General features: G+C 49.7%; 1 protein-coding gene across 1 annotated transcript; it reads left to right on the top strand.

Annotated features, from left to right (window-relative positions):
• The first annotated feature begins 5,307 nt into the window (after positions 1–5,307).
• Positions 5,308–7,317, top strand: LOC100384470 (uncharacterized). The gene is made up of 2 exons (NM_001397524.1): positions 5,308–5,889; positions 5,994–7,317. The coding sequence occupies exons 1-2, from the start codon at positions 5,388–5,390 to the stop codon at positions 6,896–6,898; spliced, it is 1,407 nt and encodes a 468-aa protein (NP_001384453.1). The 5' UTR covers positions 5,308–5,387; the 3' UTR covers positions 6,899–7,317.
• The last annotated feature ends 14,377 nt before the right edge of the window (positions 7,318–21,694 follow it).

Raw genomic sequence — 21,694 nt, 5'->3', positions numbered from 1 at the left:
TCTACAAATTGCAAAGGAAACATTCAAAGCATGATATATTGTAGAAGGCTCATTAACTTTCCTAGGAATATTAACAACATTTCTCCTAGGCATATTATAGACAACATCCCTTCTACCAACATTTCTATCATGTACATATGAAGAACTAGAAGCAAACATAGCATGAGAAAAATCATCGTATGCATTATAACTCCTATAAGCATTTCTAGTTCGTCTCCTATCATGATACAAAAAGGCATGGTTCTTTTTAGCACTAGTAGCCATAGGGGCCTTCCCTTTCTCCTTGGCGGGAATGGGAGCCTTATGGCTTGTTAAGTTCTTGGCTTCCCTCTTGAAGCCAAGTCCATCCTTAATTGAGGGGTGTCTACCGATCGTGTAGGCATCCCTTGCAAATTTTAGTTTATCAAATTCATTCTTGCTAGTCTTAAGTTGGGCATTAAGACTAGCCAATTCCTCAGTTAATTTGGAAATTGAAACTAAATGATCACTACAAGCATCAACATCGAAATCTTTACATCTAGTGCAAATCTCAACATGTTCCACACAAGAATTAGATTTACTGGCTACTTCTAGTTTAGCATTTAAGTCATTATTAACACTCTTTAAAGTAGCAATGGTTTCGTGACAAGAAGATAGTTCACTAGAAAGCACTTCATTTCTTTTGACTTCTAAGGCATAAGATTTTTGTGCCTCTACAAATTTGTCATGCTCTTCATACAAAATGTCCTCTTGTTTTTCTAAGAGTCTATCTTTTTCATTCAAGGCATCAATCAATTCATTGATTTTATCAATCTTATTTCTATCCAATCCCTTGAACAAGCTAGAGTAATCTATTTCCTCATCGCTAGACTCATCATCACTAGAAGAAGTATAAGTGGTGTCTCGAGTACTTACCTTCTTCTCCCTTGCCATAAGGCATGTGTGACGCTCGTTGGGGAAGAGGGATGACTTGTTGAAGGTGGTGGCGGCAAGTCCTTCATTGTCGGAGTCGGAGGAGGAGCAATCCGAATCCCACTCTTTTCCGATATGTGCTTCGCCCTTGGCCTTCTTGTAATGCTTCTTCTTCTCCCTTTTGTCCCCTATTTCCTGGTCACTTTCATTATCGGGACAGTTAGCAATGAAATGACCAATCTTACCACATTTGAAGCACGAGCGCTTCTCCTTTGTTTTGGTCTTGCTTGGCTGTCCCTTGCGACCTTTAAGCGCCGTCTTGAAGCGCTTAATGATGAGGGCCATCTCCTCATTATTTAGCCCGGCCGCCTCAACTTGCGCCACCTTGCTTGGTAGCGCCTCCTTGCTCCTCGTTGCCTTGAGAGCAATGGGTTGAGGCTCATGAGTAGGACCGTTCAACGCGTCGTCCACGTATCTTGCCTCCTTGATCATCATTCGCCCGCTTACGAACTTCCCAAGAACTTCTTCGGGCGACATTTTGGTGTACCTGGGATTCTCACGAATATTATTCACCAAATGAGGATCAAGAATGGTAAAGGACCTTAGTAATAGTCGGACGACGTCATGATCCGTCCATCGTGTGCTTCCATAGCTCCTTATTTTGTTGATAAGGGTCTTGAGCCGGTTGTATGTTTGGGTTGGCTCCTCGCCCCTTATCATCGCAAATCTTCCAAGCTCGCCCTCCACCAATTCCATTTTAGTGAGCATGGTGATGTCGTTCCCCTCGTGAGAAATCTTGAGGGTGTCCCATATCTGCTTGGCATTATCCAAGCCGCTCACCTTATTGTACTCGTCCCTGCACAAAGAGGCTAGCAATACAGTAGTAGCTTGTGCATTTTTATGAATCTGTTCATTAATAAACATAGGGCTATCCGAGCTATCAAATTTCATTCCATTCTCTACAATCTCCCATATGCTTGGGTGGAGAGAGAATAAATGACTACGCATTTTGTGACTCCAAAATCCGTAGTCCTCCCCATCAAAGTGTGGAGGTTTGCCAAGAGGAATGGAAAGCAAATGCGAGTTCGAACTATGTGGAATACGAGAATAATCAAATGAAAAGTTTGAATTAACCGTCTTCCTGTAGTCGTTGTCGTCGTCCTTTTGGGAAGAAGTAGACTCATCGCTGTCGTCGTAGTAGACGATCTCCTTGATGCGCCTTGTCTTTTTCTTCTTCCCTTCCTTTCGTCTATGACCCGAGCCGGAGTCGGTAGGCTTGTCATCTTTGGGCTCGTTGACGAAGGACTCCTTCTCCTTATCGTTGATCACGATTCCCTTCCCCTTAGGATCCATCTCTTCGGACGGTTAGTCCCTTTCTTGAAGAGAACAGCTCTGATACCAATTGAGAGCACCTAGAGGGGGGTGAATAGGTGATCCTGTAAAACTTAAACTTATAGCCACAAAAACTTGTTAAGTGTTAGCACAATTATTGCCAAGTGGCTAGAGAGAAGTCTCAACAAAACACAATACCACAAAAGATCAAACACAGAGATGACACAGTGGTTTATCCCGTGGTTCGGCCAAGACCAACGCTTGCCTACTCCACGTTGTGGCGTCCCTACGGACGAGGGTTGCAATCAACCCCTCTCAAGCGGTCCAAAGACCCACTTGAATACCACGGTGTTTTGCTTGCTTTTTCTCAATCCCGTTTTGCGAGGAATCTCCACAACTTGGAGCCTCTCGCCCTTACAATTGAAGTTCACAAAGAAACACAGAGCAAGGGTGGGAATGAGCAACGCACACAAGACTTCAAAAGATCAGAGCAACAACACGCACACAAGCAGCAACAAGAGCTCGCAACACAACTCAAAGAGTTCACAACTCCACAAGAGCTCTATATGCTATCACAATGAAACGAATGCGTGAGATCGATGTCTTGGTGCTTAGGAATGTTGTAGGAATGCTTGGTGTGCTCCTCCATGCGCCTAGGGGTCCCTTTTATAGCCCCAAGGCAGCTAGGAGCCGTTGAGAACAAATCTGGAAGGCCATCCTTGCCTTCTGTCGTCGGGCGCACCGGACAGTCCGGTGCACACCGGACACTGTCCGGTGCCCGATTTCTTTCCTTAAACAGCGCAGCCGACCGTTGCCGACCGTTGCAGATCTGGCGCACTGGACAGTCCGGTGCACACCGGACAGTCCGGTGCCCCCTTCCGACCGTTGGCCAGACCACGTGTCGCGCGTAGATTCCGCGGCCGACCGTTGGCTCACCGGACAGTCCGGTGCACACCGGACAGTCCGGTGAATTTTAGCCGTACGCCGTCGGCAAATTTCCGAGAGCGGCGTCTTCAGGTCGAGGCAGCCTGGCGCACCGGACACTGTCCGGTGCACCACCGGACAATCCGGTGCCCCAGACCGAAACAGCCTGTTGGCTGTACACAGCCAACATTCTCCCTTTCTTCTTCTCTCTGTTTCTAACACTTAGACAAATATATTAGTACACAAAACCAATGTACTAAGGCTTAGAAACATACCTTTACTTGTGATTTGTACTTTGTTCATCCATGGGCATAGATTCACATTTAAGCACTTGTGTTTGCACTCAATCACCAAAATACTTAGAAATGGCCCAAGGGCACATTTCCCTTTCAAAAACCATGTATATCCAATCAATCACCATTGTTATCACCAAACTCAGTTTGTCTCTGTAAACACACATTTGTCACAATAATCTAGTGTTGTCATTAATCACTGAAACCCAACTAGGGGCCTAAATGCTTTTAGTCTGTCCTTTTTTGGTGATGGATGACAACGCAACTTAGAGTATACGTAAAAATGATTTGAGGTTTTCAAAGTACTTGATTGATGAACTCGCGACATTAATAACAAGAATGTTAGTGCAAGTTCATACAAACCAAGTCCACAATATGTACTTAGAAGTAAGAGGTCCAGCGCGATAGGTAGGTTTGGCGATGACGGATGTAGGCGTGAAGCACAGGATGAAGAAGGGACGGAGGGCCACGTGTGGCTAAATATACTCTTTTATCATGCCAGGCGGATTAGTGCAGCAACGCTTGCCATGTCATCATGTTAGCCACTACTAGAGAACAGGCGATCAGTGCTGATTGAGACTCAGCTACAATACTGTATTCCTAACTAGCATTGGGCAACCAAGACTAAAGGCGACAATCTTTAGTCCTAGTTGTATGGCTTGGTACTAAAGGTCCAAAGTACTAGTTCTTGGACAAAAGGTCGACCTTTACTACCGGTTATTGACTACAACTAGTACTAAAGATAAACCTTTAGTACCGTTTCTAGCCTAGAGCCGGTACTAAAGTTGGATATTTAGTACTGTTCTAGCAAAGAACCAATACTAAAGTGATTTTTTATTTTATGTATATACAAATTGATATGGATGGCTATTTTAACATATGTATATGTTTAATTTTTTTGATGAAGCTATATATATGTTTAATTAATATATGCACACACAAATGTATAAGTCCTTTCTAATGGAACATATGACTAAATGTATAGGTAGTTCCTTTTTTCTTCTTAAAGTTAAGACACTTTATTAAATACAATAAGAGTAGTACATATTTTTCAGTATAAATAAAAAAATAAAGTTTCTTTTTTGTCTCGGTTTCTTCTTCGTCTTCGTCCCTTCTTCGAATCGACCTTAATTTTTTCGTTTATGTTCCTTCTTCGACCCTATTTCCTTTTTCCACACAATTCCTTGTTTGTCTCCATCTAGAGATCTCTGGCCAGGGGTGAAGATGCTCTTAGCCATAAACTAGCCTTTAGCATAGAAAATAAAAAAATCAACTAAGGGCTACTTGGTAAGTGGATATATTTTCTTATTTCCTTCCTAAGGGCTAGTTCATGAATCAAGTTCTTCTCTATTTGTTAGCTAGCAAATTTTAGCTAAATGATCATTAGCTTTAGTGCATTTAAACACCCTCTTAGTGTGGCTAAATGAGCTAGTTTCAAAAATAAAATTTCCATAGTATTTATTCTAGAAATAATATTAAAAAGGATTAAAATTTCCACAGTATTCATTAGCTTTAGTGTATTTAAACACTCTCTTAGTGGGCTTGCTCCTGCTGCCGTCATGTTCATGGGCTAGGTAGGATAGCCTCTTGTTCTCCTGGGCCTGGGTAGGAGAGTAGGAGAACGTTCGGAGAATCTTTCTGTTCGTTACCGAGCGTTCTCGCTTGTCATGTCGCCGTAACAAATCCAAACAAGACAAATGCGTTGCCTATGCAGTTTGCAGAGAGTTTTGGTGCGACTCCCTTTCTGTTTACTTTGCAAGGTAACGACAGGTCGACAGCACACAAGGCACAAGCAACCTCCTCTTCACATGCCTCGTGTCTCGTCAGGCTGCATGCCAATGTAGCAGTGTCTTCAGCCGACACCCCCATCTTTTTCAATCCTCAGGCAGGCGCAGCGCAGGCAGCATCCACAGCCTGAATCCACCACACCAGCACCACCCAGCACCGATGGCCGGCGACGACGGACGTGCTCCCTCCGGCCTCCGCGTCGTGATGTTCCCCTTCCCGTTCTGGAGCCACATTAACCAGATGCTCCAGCTCGGGAAGCTCCTCCGTGCGCGGGGCCTGGGCGTCACCATGCTCCACACCGACTTCAACGCGCCCGACCCCGCACTCCACCCGGACATCACCTTCGTGTCCATCCGCGAGTCCCTCCCCGCCGAGGTCGTCGCCAACCCCGACATGGTAGAGCAGATGATGCAGCTCAACGCCGTCTGCGAGGCGCCGTTCCAGGCGGCCCTCGCCGGGGAGCTGCTGGCGCGCGGTACAACAACCGGTGGCCCGCGCGAGGTCGCCTGCGTGGTGGTCGACGGGCAGTGGTACAAGATGCTGGGCGCGGCCACGCGTGTCGCTGTCCCCGCGCTCGTGCTGCGCGCCGACGGCGCCGCCACCTTACTCAGCATGCTCGCCACCCCGCGCCTCCGCGCCGACGGTTACCTCCCCATCAAAGGCACTCGATCCACCACCCTCTTCTCCTCCCCTTCTCCGCGTGACGATCTTGTGCCACCGGCACGGCACCGACCGGTTACTCGTTTTTTCTTGTCTTGCATGCAGAAGAGCGGCTGGACGAGGTGGTGCCGGGCCTGGAGCCCCTGCGCGTGCGGGACCTGATCCGCGTGGACGGCAGCGACGACGAGACGGTGCTCCGTTTCATCACCCGCAACGCCGAGGCCGTGCGGGCCTCGTCGTCGGGCGTGGTGCTGAACACGTTCGAGGGCATCGAGGGCGCGGCGCTGGCCAAGATCCGGCGCGAGCTGTCCGGCCGCCCGGTCTTCGCCGTGGGGCCGCTGCACCTGGCGTCGCCGGACCCCGCGGCGGCGGCGGCCGCGGGGTACCAGGACGCGCCGGACCCCACCTGCTTGGCGTGGCTGGACGCGCGCCCGCCGCGCTCCGTTCTGTACGTCAGCATGGGAAGCGTGGCGCGCGTCGACCGCGCCGTGTTCGAGGAGACGGCGTGGGCGCTGGCCGGCAGCGGCGTGCCGTTCCTGTGGGTCCTCCGCCGCGGCTCCGTCCGCGGCGCGGATGAGGAGGTGCCGCCGGTCCCGGAGGAGCTCCGCGAGACGGTGAGGCACAGGGGCAAGATCGTGGCGTGGGCACCGCAGAGGGAGGTCCTGGCGCACCCGGCGGTGGGTGGGTTCTGGACGCACTGCGGGTGGAAATCCATGGTGGAGGCCATATCCGAAGGGGTGCCCATGCTCGTGCAGCCGTGCTTCGCCGAGCAGATAGTGAACGCGAGGTATGTGACGCACCAGTGGGGCATCGGGTACGAGGTCGGGAAGCCGCTTGAGAGGACAGCCATGGCGAAGGCGGCTAGAAAGCTGATGGCCGGCGAGCTGGGGCCACAGGGGCCAAGGGAGAGGGCTCGGCTTCTTAAGGCGCAGGCGAAGCAGTGCGTTGCAGAAAGAGGAGGAATTAGTTTGGCTCTCGACGGTCTGGTGGACTACATTTGCTCGCTGTGATGTTTGATCAGCTTTCAGGTTTCAGCATGACGATGGCGCTCTGAATAATGAACTGCATGTTATATGTCCGATGCAATAAGGAATAGAATGTGGACAGCATTTTGGTTTACTTAATTCTCTGGCAAATATATCGTTGGAGTTTATGAGCTAAGGTCTATTTATTAGTATCACATTGATAATTGATAATGGAAGAGAAACAACTTAAATAGCTTCTTTATTGTCACTCTTCGCTACTTCTTTTTGTGTGAGTTCTACTCGCCTATAAATTAGTGGAACATCCTCCTCTTAAACACAAGAAAAAAATCAATCTACTATATTTTAGTGAGAGAGCTATCTTAGGGAGGCTCCAGCATGCCATGTCAGCGTCTAGTTTCAGCAAACCCGGTTTTTGATGATTTTGCACGAGTCGGATAGTTCGGTACTCATTTTTTTCCGTTTTTCTGAGTTCAATGACCCAAATGACACAGTGTACCAAGTTCGAGGACCGCTAATGTATTTTACTCAGATAAGTTTTAACATGACTACTACCCTTTGGATTGACCACTAGTTGGTGAATGCCAAGTGCTACAACGATCCAAGAGACTATATACCATATTGTTAAGGGCAACGACTAATATGCAAGCAACCATTATGTGCAAGCGTACAAGCATGTCTTTTGGTCCGTTAGATTTAGATCTAATCGTGTGCTATATTTAGCATTTGAATCCTCCCACCACCAACTCGTGTAGCTTTATAAAAAAAGCTGCGAACAAACCTCGATTACACATACGGTTAGATCTACATCCAACGGACCAAAAGACCTGCTTGCACGCTTACACCTAATGGTTGCTTGCATATTAGTCGTTGCCATTGTTAAGACACCGGCGAGAGTTAGGCTCCGACACATACTTGAAGCGCCTCCTTACGCAAAGACGAGCATGTTGCTAGCCTCCATGCCCCCAACATCATTTACCTTGTTAATGTTTGGATCCGAGGAGCTAAAATCAAAAACTAGATTTTAGCTCCTCCTTGAAAACTAAAAGTAAATAAAAGAATACATTTTTATCATTTTAGGCACTTTTAGTTCTTCCTATTTAGATCTTTAGCTTATAAAGTGACTAAACTTTAGTCACTTTGATTTAGCTCATAGGATTCAAACGGACCCTAAATCGTTTATTGCTTGAGCAAGGTCAGTAGCAGACAAGAGAGACTAGACTCCAGTGAACTTTTTCTTTTTAGAAGGAACTCATATAAACTTATCTTGTCCAATGAGCGGAGGAGAACGTAAGACTTCATGGTCATCCATGGATTACGAGCCTGTTTGATCGAGATCCTTAGAAAGTTGTATGACCCAGACAACAATCTCAAACGTCCGGTTTTGAGTGCTTGTGGTTGGATGAGGCTACTTGCCTACTCACTTGGCAATCCTTCTCATAGCATTTCGATTGTGAATGATGTTGCTAATGTAGAAACATATCACCACAAATCGAATGCTCTTGGACATAGTCAAGCAGATTGTTGAGGTGATGAGCATGTCGCTAATGAGATTTTGTATCATGGGATAAAGTGCCTCAGATTCAACCAGCACCGCACTAACAAAGTAGAGATGTCATGGCACCTTCTGCTTGTGGCCTAGTTTGTCCCATTTAACCACCTAGGTAGAGTCACCAAGATGTAGAGTAGGAGCGGCTGATAGAGCATTGGGAAAACTAACATCGAGGGATAAGAGTATGGTTAGAAGCCTCTTGAGCCCTTTTAAGGCTTCTTAAGCTTCAAGAGTTCATTGGAACTTGTCCATATTCTTTTGAGAATAAGTATGATATTTTTGTTGAGTTGGGAGTGGACTAAGTTATGGAGGGGGCTTAAGTGTTCTGCTTGTTGCGAGATGAAGGAATGAACACAAGAACACGCAAGAGTTTAGAGTGGTTCGGGCCGCCGGAGCGTAATACCTTACTCCACTGTGTATTGTATTGCTTGAGAGCTTGAGTTGTGTTGTATGACTTGGGTCTAAGCCTAAATATTAAGCTTGTGTTGTAACGTCGCATGCCTCCCCTTTTATAGCTAAAGGGGGACATGTACAAGAGTACTGAGCCCCGACATGTAGGCCCAGGGACATAGCGGATGCAACCACTAATACTTGTTGCTGGAGTGATCTTCTTGCGCCCTGACACCCAAGATCTGTATAGCCTCGGCGTGCAGGGGGAAGCTTCTCATATAAGGGATGAGCACAGTGCACCGCGCAGCACGGGCGCACTGTTTTGGCAACGGACTGGACAGGTGCACCGTCTGCAGGATTGCCCTGGCGCCGCCTGCCAGTGGAATGGACAGGACGCAATAAATGCCGTGGGGGCACATCGCCTGTCAGAAGGGTGGACAGGCGGCGTGTCCTCTTCGCAATAAATGTGGAGGTCGCGCGGCCCAGAGCCCTTACGTCATGCTCCGCCCGCTGGCCTACGTCACGGTCAATAAGCCACGTGGCAGCATTAGACCCTCGACCCAATGGGGAGCGGAGGTGCTCTGGATAGAGCCTGGACACGCGTCAATACCGGACCCATGCCTAGGTCATGGCACTTCCTCTCCTAGGACCTTGTTATGGGTGGCCCGGAGCCCACTTGGTGGGGTCCGAACCCTATCAATGGCTTCAGGCCGCTTTACTTCGGGGGTCCGGGTTGTGCGTATAGGGGTCCTGTGTCTTCTGGGCCCAATGGTGTTTGTCTCGGAGAACGCCACCTTAACTGCTCACGAGATACTCCTAGGGCTGTTCTCCGCGCGACTAAGTGTAGCCGCACAGGCATCGTGCCTTCATACCGTAGTAAGGGGTACCCCTAATCCAGGGTACCGACAGTGGCCCCCGGGCCCGCCTCAGGGGAGGATGCGAGCCTACAGGTGGGGCCAGAGTTTGACTGGCAATCGGCTCGCTGCTCCTGCGCACCCGTTGATGCAGTTACTGCTGGCCCGCCTATGGTCACGCCGACTGCCACGCCTGCCCCCGTAGCTGACTTGCCCGTGACCTCCGTACTTAATGTCTCTGTTGGGCCATGCGCGGGGTGCCTCGAGTCGCTGCATCAGTTTTGAAAATTTATCTTCTTAGTCTTCTGCGATGGGCTCAAGGAGGCGCGGTATTGGCGCGAGCGGCGATGCGACTTTCCTGCATCCATGAACCGGCGCGCCGGGTGTATGACATGTGGCTCTGGGCCCCCATGCCAGAGGTTGGACCACCGGTTGCAGCGAAGCTAAGGGGGCACGCAACCGCGGGGCGGTTGCATGCTTCTTGTGTGGCGGTTCGCCTTCTTGGCCGCTGGTTGCAGCGAAGGTGGAAGGGCGTGTAACCGCAGGGCGGTTGCACGCTCCCTGTGCGACGATTTGCCTTCTTCGTGCTTTGGGCCAGCTTGTACGACATGTGAGGCCTGGCCCCCATGTCATAGAATGGGAACCCTGGTGCGCATCGGGGGAGACCTTGCCCGTGACGCTTCGGGGCACGAGCGGGGAAATCTGCCTTTAAAAAGGAGTTCATCCCACGGGCAGTAGCCATGCCTCGCTTTTCTTGCATTCACCGCACCCTTCCGCCTTCCGGGCCTCTGGATGGGGCACGCCGGTGTTCGCTGGAGGGATCCGCGTCAGGGCCACCCCCCCAGCGGTCTCACCATCGGGGAGCTCGCGCTCTTCGTTTCCTGCGTGGTGGTGCTGCCGATCTTGTCTTCTTCTTGCTACTGCTGGAGGAGCGTGACCCCGTGGGGGTTGGCGCTCTTCTGCCATTGCTCGGCTTCAAGGATTTTCATTATGCAGCCCGGTTGCAGTCTCCCGCCAATGGTCATCTACAAGGATGACCACCAGCCTCGTGGTGGAGAGAAGCGAGCCTTGCTGCGGCCTCCCCCCTGCCCTCAGCTTCAAGGATGTTCATCATCCTTGCTAGGGTGGAAGGCGAGCCGAGTTGGGGTCCTGCCTTCCGCATGGGCTGGTGACCCGCTTCTTCCTCCAGCATTTGGAGGAGAAGGATGTTCACCAGCCTTGCGGAGGAGGCGAACTTCGGCTACGCGGGGCCGGCCGGCTGCAGGTGCCGTCAGCTTCCGCGTGTCTGGATCCTTGGCTTGGATGGCTTTGGCGCCGCCTCCAGCGCCGCCTCCCGCCGCCAAGCGGGGCACGACTGTTCGTCCACCACACGGGCGATGGTCGTGCCGTGCGTAGATCTGCTGCATCTGTGGCGTTTCTGCGCAACCGGCGGCACTGCTCTGACGCCGCCCAAGGGGTCGTACAAGACGTCGTACGCCACGGAGGTGGCGGTCGCGTTCTTGGATGGTCTTGTCCTCACCCCCGTAGGAGGACGAGGGCGAGGACCTTTCTGCACGCGGTGAGGCGGCCGCCGTCGCCGGTAAACCACCAGTGCAGAGGTGGTCGCTGTCGTCGGTGCTGAGGTGGTCGCCACCGCTGGTGAGGCTGCCCGTTGCAGAGGTGGTTGCCTCCGTTGGCGAGACCACTAGTGCCACCTGCCGCCGAGCCTCCCACTCTTAGGCTTTAATGGCCTCGTTGTCGCTCCCCGTAGGAGGACGGGGGCGAGGACCTCTTTGGAATGGCGCATGCATTGAGGCGGCCATCACCGCTGTCACGCCGTCCTAGAGGATTCCGCAAGGACTGTGGCCGCGAGCTTCCAACGCGACTCTGCTGGCGTCTGGTAGTTTATACCTGCAGAGTAGAGATGGAACTAGGATTCCGCTTGAAAGCGGATGTAATACTTTTGCTTTTTGTAAGGTACTTTTGGGTACTATTTATCAAGCAGTATTAGCACTTATCTGTGTACCACTTGTCCCTGTTGTGTGTGATGTTGTTGACTCCTTCCTGGTACCTGGCCCCCCGCCTGGGATGCAGGCTTGATGTGTCGAGGTTGGATACCAGCGTATCTGAAAGGGTTAACAACTCTCGGGAGGTAGCCTCGCCCAAGATCTGGATCTGTACAAAGCTTCAGCTAGGGAGCGTTAGTAGTACACCCATAGGGTCCCCTGTCTGATATTAGTCATCCTTTGATACATGCTCGGGACTCGCAGGGTTTAGTCAGGGTGGCCAAGTTGCGTGTCCGGACCCACCTTGGGTCGCGGCTCTAGATACTAGGACTCCCATCACAGGGTGGTGGAGTGTGTAGGCTTACGGTACGGGACCAGGCTAAGCGGCTACACGGCTCCGGACAACCCCAGGAGACAAGTGCCCATTTTCCTGAGCTGGACCCCAGGTTGTCGGACCCACAGAACTATAGCTCCAAATACTACGGCACCCGCCACAAAATGGTGGGCTGTGCAGGCTTACGGTACGGGACCAGGCTAAGCGGCTACACTGCTCCGAACCATTCCATGGAACGAGCTCCCGTTCTTTGGAACCGACCCCCAGGCTGTCGGACCTCCCTGCTTTCGTAAAGGAGGTCCTAAACTACAAGCCTGGCCGCTCAATTCGGACGTCGTCATGTCAAGATAGATGGGAACCGTGCGGGTGGGTTAGATAAAAGGTATTATCTGAAAACTGTAGGCCAAATCCATGTAGCAGGAAGATAAAGTTGTCATAGAAACGCGTCCGAGGGGGTGAATTTCCTCTTTATAACTTGATATGCATGAGTGTAAACCATCAGGCCGGGTTTATGTGGGCAGACCTCACCGGGCTGGTGTACACATATGCGAAATTTAATTATGAAAGGAGAAAAATTTAACCCCTCAGAGTTGCTTCTATGGACTGAACTTACAGAGATAGGAAGGGGTGCTTCTTCAGCTACAGCAAAGTTGGCATCCCTCGGGTTGGCATATTTCCATCGCCTTGAGGGGTTCCTCCCTGCTGGGGGAGAGGTTGTGGATCCCCTCTTGGCTCAGTACTTTGCCGCAGGATTAGGTCCGACCCTAGGTTCCCTACTATGCACGAACCGTTGGCCATAGTACTTGGGCGCCTGGTTACGATGTGCATTTCGGGTTGCAACTTGATACCTGAGTCCGCTGCTTGAGTCCACGTCCTCGCGTTGTAGTGGCCCCTACAAACCCATCGAAAGGTTGGACCCGTGGGGAGTCCAGAAGGGTTTCCGGGGGAAGGCAGGCTTCGGCCCCGTAGGCCAGGTAGCACGGGGCCCCCTGGTGGTTCGTCTAGTTGCCTTCACTAGAATTGGAGTCTCCAGTGAAGACATCCTTCAGGACCCCCTCGGGTGACTGATACCCGAGGTCCGGTTCGGCCACGACCACCTCTTCGTTATCGGCCTTTTCCTTGCCGGGTCGGCGACGAGGTGGGGAGCCATCCCCGAAAGATTGCTCGCGACGCGCGCTAACACGTTTCGCGAGGTCGATGATCTCACGACATTCTACGGCGCTGTGGCGACCGTTGGGGTGCACGGGGCATGTGCCGCCGTTACCCCTCGGTGGCCGTGGGCGTTTGCTGCGGTCGCCCCGGCCCCTAGTCGCAGCTGCCACGACCAGAGCGGCGAAGTGCGGCTTCTTGTTGCCGCGGTTCTTTTTCTTCTTTTTCTTGCCGTCTTGTGCGGCGGCACCTGAGCCGCCCGTTTGGGCAGCCCCGGTCTGTGGCGCTGAGTGCCACGCACGCCCCTCAGCAGCCCTGGCGCACTTGTCGGCCAGAGCAAAGAGAGTGGGGACCGTTTCCACATCATGCGTGGCCAACTTCTCCAACATCTTTTTATCACGTACCCCCTGGCGGAAGGCCGTGATGATAGAAGCATCGGAGATACGAGGTATAGTACCTCGCACCTTGGTGAAGCGGGAGATAAATGTCTGGAGAGTTTCTCCGGGCTCTTGCCTTACTGCGTGCAGGTGGGCCTCCACGCCGTGTTGCTGGTAAGCACTAGCGAAGTTCGCAACAAATCGCGCGCAGAGCTCTTCCCAGGAGCAGATTGACCCTGGGGCGAGGTTCATGAGCCAAGTCCGGGCTGGTCCAGACAAGGCGACATGAAAATATGTCACCATCACAGCGGTGTTTCCACCTGCTGCCGTGATGGCAGTGACGTACACCTGCAGGAACTCTGACGGGTTTGCCGTTCTGTCGTACTTTTCCGGTAGGTGCGGCCGGAACTTGGGTGGCCATGACGCAGCGCGGAGATGATCCGCGAGAGCGGCACAGCCCACGCCGGCCAAGGGGACACCCGCTTGGGACCGGGTGCCCATTTGTGTCTGCGGTGCTATCGCAGCGAAGTCTTGATCGAGGTTGCGGTCCTCGATGGTCTGGCGGCGCTTGCGCGCCCTCTCCAAAGAGACCCGGGCGTCCTCTCCCGCACGCCTGCGGTCGAGTTCTGCCCGAAGGTCGTTGGTCTGTGCGCCCCTCACTGAGGGTGAGCGCACAGACGCCGACGCCTCATGTTGGCGCCGGGATGACCGTGGCCTCGACCTGGTCGAGGTAGAATGTGTCATACCGAGCAGTCGGTTGACGTCGTCCCGCCATTGCTTCATGGCCCCTCGTGAGACCGTGGAGCTTGGAGGGTGTCACAGCAACTCCCTGACTGCTGACAATGCTCCCGGAGTCGCCCTCGACGGAGTCCGGGATGTCTGTGCAGCTGTATGCTGCCGTACGGCGTGCACAGCAGTAGTGCCCGGCGTAGGGTGGTTGGGAACCTGTGGTGTGGAAGAAGCAGCTTCTTCCTCCACCACGAAATCCACCAAAGTCTCGGCGCGGTGCTCAACGATATGCACCATCATGCTGAGCAAGAAAATAAGCAAAAACCTAAAGCCTAGCCCCTACCTGGCGCGCCAAATGTCGGAGAGGAAATTCTTCGGCCGGGTGGCGGAGTGCACCCGCCCTAAGTCCTATGATGTGGAGGGGGCTTAAGCATTCTGCTTGTTGCGAGATGAAGGAATGAACACAAGAACACGCAAGAGTTTAGAGTGGTTCGGGCCGCCGGAGCGTAATACCCTACTCCATTAGGTATCGTATTGCTTGAGAGCTTGAGTTGTGTTGTATGACTTGGGTCTAAGCCTAAAGATTGAGCTTGCGTTGTAACGTCACATGCCTCCCCTTTTATAGCTAAAGGGGGACATGCACAATAGTACTGAGCCCTGACATGTGGGCCCATTGACATAGCGGATGCAGCCACTAATACTTGCTGCTGGAGCGATCTTCTTGCGCTCTGACACCCAAGATCTATATAGCCTCGGCGTGCAGGGGGAAGCTTCTCGTATAAGGGATGAGCACAGTGCACCGCGCAGCACGGGCGCACTGTTTCGGACGGACTGGATAGGTGCACCGTCTGCAGGATTGCCCTGGCGCCGCCTGCCAGTGGAATGGACAGGACGCAATAAATGTTGTGGGGGCACATCGCCTGTCAGAAGGGTGGATAGGCGGCGTGTCCTCTCCGCAATAAATGCGGAGGCCACGCGGCCCAGAGCCCTTACATCATGCTCCGCCCGCTGGCCTACGTCACGGTCAATAAGCCACGTGGCAGGATTAGACCCTCGACCGAATGGGGAGCGGAGGTGCTCTGGATAGAGCCTGGACACGCGTCAATACCGGACCCATGCCTAGGTCACGACACTTCCTCTCCTGGGACCTTGTTATGGGTGGCCCGGAGCCCACTTGGTGGTGTCCGAACCCTATCAATGGCTCCAGGCCACTTTACTTCGGGGGTCCGGGTTGTGCGTACAGGGGGTCCTGTGTCTTCTGGGCCCGATGGCGTTGTCTCCGAGAACGCCACCTTAACTGCTCACAAGATACTCCTGGAGCTGTTCTCCGCGCGACTAAAGGTAGCCGCACAGGCATCGTGCCTTCATACCGTAGTAAGAGGTACCCCTAATCTAGGGTACCGACAAAGACTAATTTATCTGCAGTGGTAGTGTTCATCCTATTGCACTTGGTGTTATGGATATGGCTGAATGTGCTCCAAATTCTCTCGGTCGACGAACTGCTGATGAGTTGAGATAATTTTTTTTGCAACCTCAGCTAAATCCAGAGTCTTAGAACCATAACTTACCCACCATTCAATTGTGTCCATGGTAAATGCATCCAATTGAACGGGTGGTAGCGCAAACATCCCCTTCTTTATAATAAAAGCATTAAATTGCTCCCTCAAAACTTGTTGTTCCCTCGGAGAATCTACAATTTTACTAAAAGCTTCAAGCACATTGGTCATAACCTCCTTATCTATATTAGGAGCTTGCCTTATGGTGCCACCAGGAGCTAGGGTATTGATGTATTGTTGATGATAAAATTTTGGACATAAGGCATATGCTAAGAAATGAAGGGGAAGATCCATCTTCTCCCAACGGCACATAACGAAACTTCCAACCTCAACAAAATCATCTTTGTGTGGGTTATGATCTTTTGTCATTATATCTTTTACTTCACCAACCATCTTTGGACCTTCTCCATCACTAGTATTTCTCCCATCTTTGGACCTTCTCCATCACTAAACCTCAATATGAAGTATATTGGCTATGTGATAGCAATTATATTTTTCAGCCTCCATCCAAACGTTGTCATCATTTATTGTTAGGACAATGACCCTTGATTAGTGCTTCACATCATTAGTGCAAGTATTTACCCAATCTTTCCACTGCCTTGTGCCTACTATGGTGGGAAGTGCTTCTCTACATGTTATGAGTATTTGAAGCAAAATGTAATGTGAAGCAAATCGAGTTTTTCACCTTGAAAGTCGCCTAGAGGGGGTGAATAGGGCGAATCTGAAATTTATAAACTTTAAGCACAACTACAAGCCGGGGTTAGCGTTAGAAATATAAATGAGTCCGAAAGAAAGGGCAAAAACAAATCACAAGCAAATAAGGTGGATGACACGGTGATTTGTTTTACCGAGGTTCGGTTCTTGCAAACCTACTCCCCATTGAGGTGGTCACAAAGACCGGATCTCTTTCAACCCTTTCCCTCTCTCAAACGGTCACCTAGACCGAGTGAGCTTCTCTTCTCAATCAATCGGGACACTAAGTCCCCATAAGGACCACCACACAATTGGTGTCTCTTGCCTTGATTACAATTGAGTTGAACACAAGAAAGAATGAAGAAGAAAAGTAATCCAAGCGCAAGAGCTCAAATGAACACAAGTGTCTCTCTCACTAGTCACTATTTGATTGGAATGCTTTGGACTTGGGAGAGGATTTGATCTCTTTGATTGTGTCTTGTATTGAATGCTATAGCTCTTGTATGGTGTTTGAAGGCTGAAAACTTGGATGCAATGAATGGTGGGTGGTTGGGGTATTTATAGCCCCAACCACCAAAAGAGTCGTTGGTGGAGGCTGCTGTCGCATGGCGCACCGGACAGTCCGGTGCGCCAGCCACGTCACCCGGCCGTTGGGTTCTGACCGTTAGAGCTTCTGACAGCTGGGCCACCGGACAGTCCGGTGGTGCACCGGACGGTCACTGTTCACTGTCCGGTGCGCCTTCTGGCTCTGCTCTGACTTCTGCGCGCACTGTAGCGCATTAACTGCTCGTTGCAGACGACCGTTGGTGTCGTGTAGCCGTTACTCCGCTGGCACACCGGACAGTCCGGTGAATTAAAGCGGAGTGGCTCCCAGAATTCCCGAAGGTGGTAAGTTCAGAGTTGGGTTCCCTGGTGCACCGGACACTGTCCGGTGGCACACCGGACAGTCCGGTGCGCCAGAACCAGGGCACACATCGGTTGCCTTTTGCTCTTTTTATTTGAACCCTTTCTTGGTCTTTTTATTGGTTTGTTGTGAACCTTTGGCACCTGTAGAACTCATAATCTAGAGCAAACTAGTTAGTCCAATTATTTGTGTGGGAAATTCAACCACCAAAATCAATTAAGAAAAGGTGTAAGCCTATTTTCCTTTCAATCTCCCCCTTTTTGGTGATTGATGCCAACACAAACCAAAGCAAATACATAAGTGCATAATTGAACTAGTTTGCATAATGTTAGTGCAAAGGTTACTTAGAATTGAACCAATATATATACTCATAAGTTATGCATGGATACTTTCTTCATATTTAAAATTTTGGACCACGCTTGCACCACTTGTTTTGTTTTTGCAAATTCTTTTCAAAGTCTTTTTGCAAATAGTCAAAGGTAAATGAATAAGATTTTGAGAAGCATTTTTCAAGATTTGAATTTTCTCCACTGTTTCAAATGCTTTTCCTTTGCCTAAACAAAAACTCCCCCTTAATGAAATCCTCCTCTTAGTGTTCAAGAGAGTTTTAGATATTAATTTTGAAGAGGGTATACCAATTTGAAATTATATCGCAAATAAGATACCAATAGTGTAGCATCCCAAAAATTCAAATCCTGAAATTTTCTCAAACTTGCTCTAAATTCAAAATGAATTTCAAATTTCATTTCAAAATGTTTGTTTGCAAGTTGATATCAACAAATAAATTATAGTGGTCTATATTCTCTCCAAAATCCTCCTCAAAATATCCTACAAATATTTCCCAAGTGATCCCCCTCAAATTCTTCCAGAAATACCGCCCAGATATTTCCCGAGTAATCCCCTTCAAGTTCTTTCCAAAAATACTGTCCAAATATTCCACAGATATATCTCCGAGTATTTTCCTCTTGAGAAATACCTTCAGAATCATTTTTCAAGTCCCTATAAATATTTTCTTCATAACTTTCCTCATTCTCATACGTATATGTATGCCTCCAGTGTCATACGGTGAGCTCTACAAGCTAATCTCACTTATACAAGACAAATACATGCTAATCTCCCACTAATCCTCTCATCCTCCCACTAATCCTCTCATCCCTCCCCCTAATCCCCCCACCATGGCTATAAATAGAGGGGCAAGGGCCTCCTCTCATCCGACCCCAAGCCATTTCATGGCAACTCTCTTCCCCCCCACACACACACCCACTCCATGTTCCACACAAGCACACACCAGCACAAGGATCGTTCGATCGTTCTTCGATCGTTCGTCCCCTGTTCTTAGTTTGTTCGTTCGTTCGTCCGATCGTTCGATCGTTGGTCCGATCGTTCATGGTTCGTTCGTCCGTTCGTCCGATCGTTCGTCCGCTCGTTCGTCCAAATAATCTTTTTCCTACCGTTATGCCGCCGAAATTCCGATCGTTCGTTCGTTCGATCATTCGATCGTTCATCGTTCGTCCATAGTTCATATTCATCGTTCGTTCATAGTCCCTATTCATCGTTCTTCAAGATAATCTTTGTCCTGTCGTTATGCTGCCGAAATTCCGATTGTTCGTTCGTCCGATCACTCGATCGTTCGTCCGTTCGTTCATCCAAATAATCTTTGTCCTGCCGTTATGCTGCCGAAATTCCGATCGTTCGTTCGTTCGATCATTCGATCGTTCATCGTTCGTTTATAGTTCCTATTCATCGTTCATCGTTCGTTCATGGTCCCTATTCATCGTTCTTCCAGATAATCTTTGTCCTGCCGTTATGCTGCCGAAATTCCGATCGTTCGTTCGTCCGATCATTCGATCGTTCGTCCGTTCGTTCATAGTTCCTATTCATCGTTCATCGTTCGTTCATAGTTCCTATTCATCGTTCATCGTTCGTTCATACGACTATTCACCATCACTATTCACCGTTACTATTCATCATTACTATTCACTGACACTATTCGCCATCGTTACTATTCAGTGTTACTATTCATCATTGTTACTGCTCATCGATGATATCTAGTAACTTTTTCGTCGTCACTATTCATCGTTACTATTCATCGATTAGCCGATCACCCCAAATTTCCACTACTCATACATCATGCTGTCCAGTCCACCTAAGACCAGCCAGACCCATATTCCAGTCATACGAACTCCGGTGACTGTGATTTTCCTTCCAGTGGGAACTTCCCATCTGGTCACCCATCCCAGGTTTCTCCAAGTTGAGCACGCTTAACTTTAAGATTCCTTTGAACCAGGCTTCCAAACTTCGATTCCAATAATTCTTGTTTCTAAATTTTTATCAAACTATTCCCTATCCAACCATGTCATCCCTTAAGCATGGTTCATATTCCAGAAAACTCCTAAAATACTCTTATCCCATATTTTGCCTATGATCTCCCTGTTCAGACTAAGTCAGTCGATTCATTCGTCACTATTCTCACCAACAGTGAACTTCACTGTGCTACACCACATACACCCAGCTATAAATACACCCAGCTACCCTCTCCCTCTCCACACACACTCAACACCCTCAGCCAAGGCAAACACCCCACCCACTCAGTTACTCCACTCTGTCGGCTACACGCATAGTGTCGTTTCGCCTTCAGTCCACCCTCCTGGTAAGCACCTCCGCTCCACCATCAGTAATATCACAACACCACATGACACAGATTCTACTCAAGACTCTACCCATCCATATATCACTATTCTGACCACTATACTAAATATTTGTTGGTATACTTGCTTGTTTGTATGTTTGCTTATTCATGCTGCATAGTTATCGGAGCGTTCGTGTCGTTTCGTGGAGGCCAGATCTGCAAGTCTATGCTAGGCAGTGGAGCTAGAAGCCAGTTCCGCGAGCTCCCCTTCCCCCTTCGTCGAATAAGCACGGCAAGCTCACTGGATCCCTTTGATGCATAAATTACCTATGATTTTTCAACCACAGCCCTCAGCCTGTTATTTTATGCATGATATGATTTTGAGACAAGTTATTATGGCCACCCAACCGCTTGCCGCAATCAATCCCTGATATATATGTTCCAAATGATTTGAGAACAGGTGTGAGTTTTCAAAAGAAAATGCTTTTCAAAATGTGTGTGATGAAGGGTTTTCACCCTTATCACCTTGTGAGTGGGATAATCAGGGACTCCCTGGTTTAGGGGAGGGCCTAAGGTGTTGGCTCAGCTGGTTTAGGCGTGAGCAGAAGGATTGTCCCCTCGTATAAGGACCGGTTTGTCATCTTCACTACCTGTACTCTTTAATAGTACAACCACTCGAGACTGTGTGGGCAGTCACTCAATCTGAACTCGTACGGTCCAACCCCAGGGTTATGAAGGCTGGGGAGCACCGGGAGGATAAGGAGGGGGAAAGTTTTGTCCGGTTTGGACATGGTGGTGGCCTGACTCCTTCCGGATAACCGTTAAGGTTAGGACGTGCGGGGAAAGAAAGAGAGTCGGATTCGGGTCTCATTGGCCATGGGATCGCAGAGCCGAACTAGTGGGTAAAGTGTGCACCTCTGCGCAGAGTTTGAAAACCTATTCGAATAGTCTGTGTCCACAGGAATGGATGAGTCTGGTATGGTATGGCAATTAATGTTTTGTTTTCCAAAAAAAGAGATGTTTTTGAAAAGTGGTTTTTAAAAAGGTTCGGCGGTTGAGCCGTGAGCTATGGTGGACAGGAAGTCAAGTAGCTGTTTTTGAAAATGAAAACCCGTGGGAACTGCTGAAATACCTGGATGGTTTAGTCCAGGGGATTTTGTTATAATACTGAAAAACTTCCTGTTCCTTTTGGAGAGGATGCGCTTTGCAAAATACAAAATGTTTTTCAAAAACAACCCTGCATAAAATATTGCTGTTTCTGCAAAATATTCTGAGCTCCACATATTCCATGCATTATATCTGATTTCCCCATTCCGCGGGTCAAGGTGGGCTGCTGAGTACGTTTGTACTCACCCTTGCTTATTTGTTGTTTTTCAGAAAAAGGAGATCGGATAAGAATTACGACTGTTCTCAACCTTGCCTGTGGCTGTTGGACCGCTAAATTGCTTCACTGCGTATATCGGGCTGCTTCAGCCCCACTCTGATGATATGTCCCGAGTTGTGGACCAACTCTTAAAATTGTTCGCCGCCTTTATAGGTTTGTCTCGTTTAAGCAGATCTGGAATCATCTGATGTATAAATGTGTTTACTAGCCTCCTGGGACTAGTAATTGTATCACATTTGAGTCCTAGAGGATTGGGGACGCTTCAGGTGGTATCAGAGCTGTTAGGT

Source organism: Zea mays, chromosome 7, assembly GCF_902167145.1.
Source record: "Zea mays cultivar B73 chromosome 7, Zm-B73-REFERENCE-NAM-5.0, whole genome shotgun sequence".
NCBI lineage: Eukaryota > Viridiplantae > Streptophyta > Magnoliopsida > Poales > Poaceae > Zea > Zea mays.
This window is presented reverse-complemented; position numbering and strand designations above follow the sequence as displayed.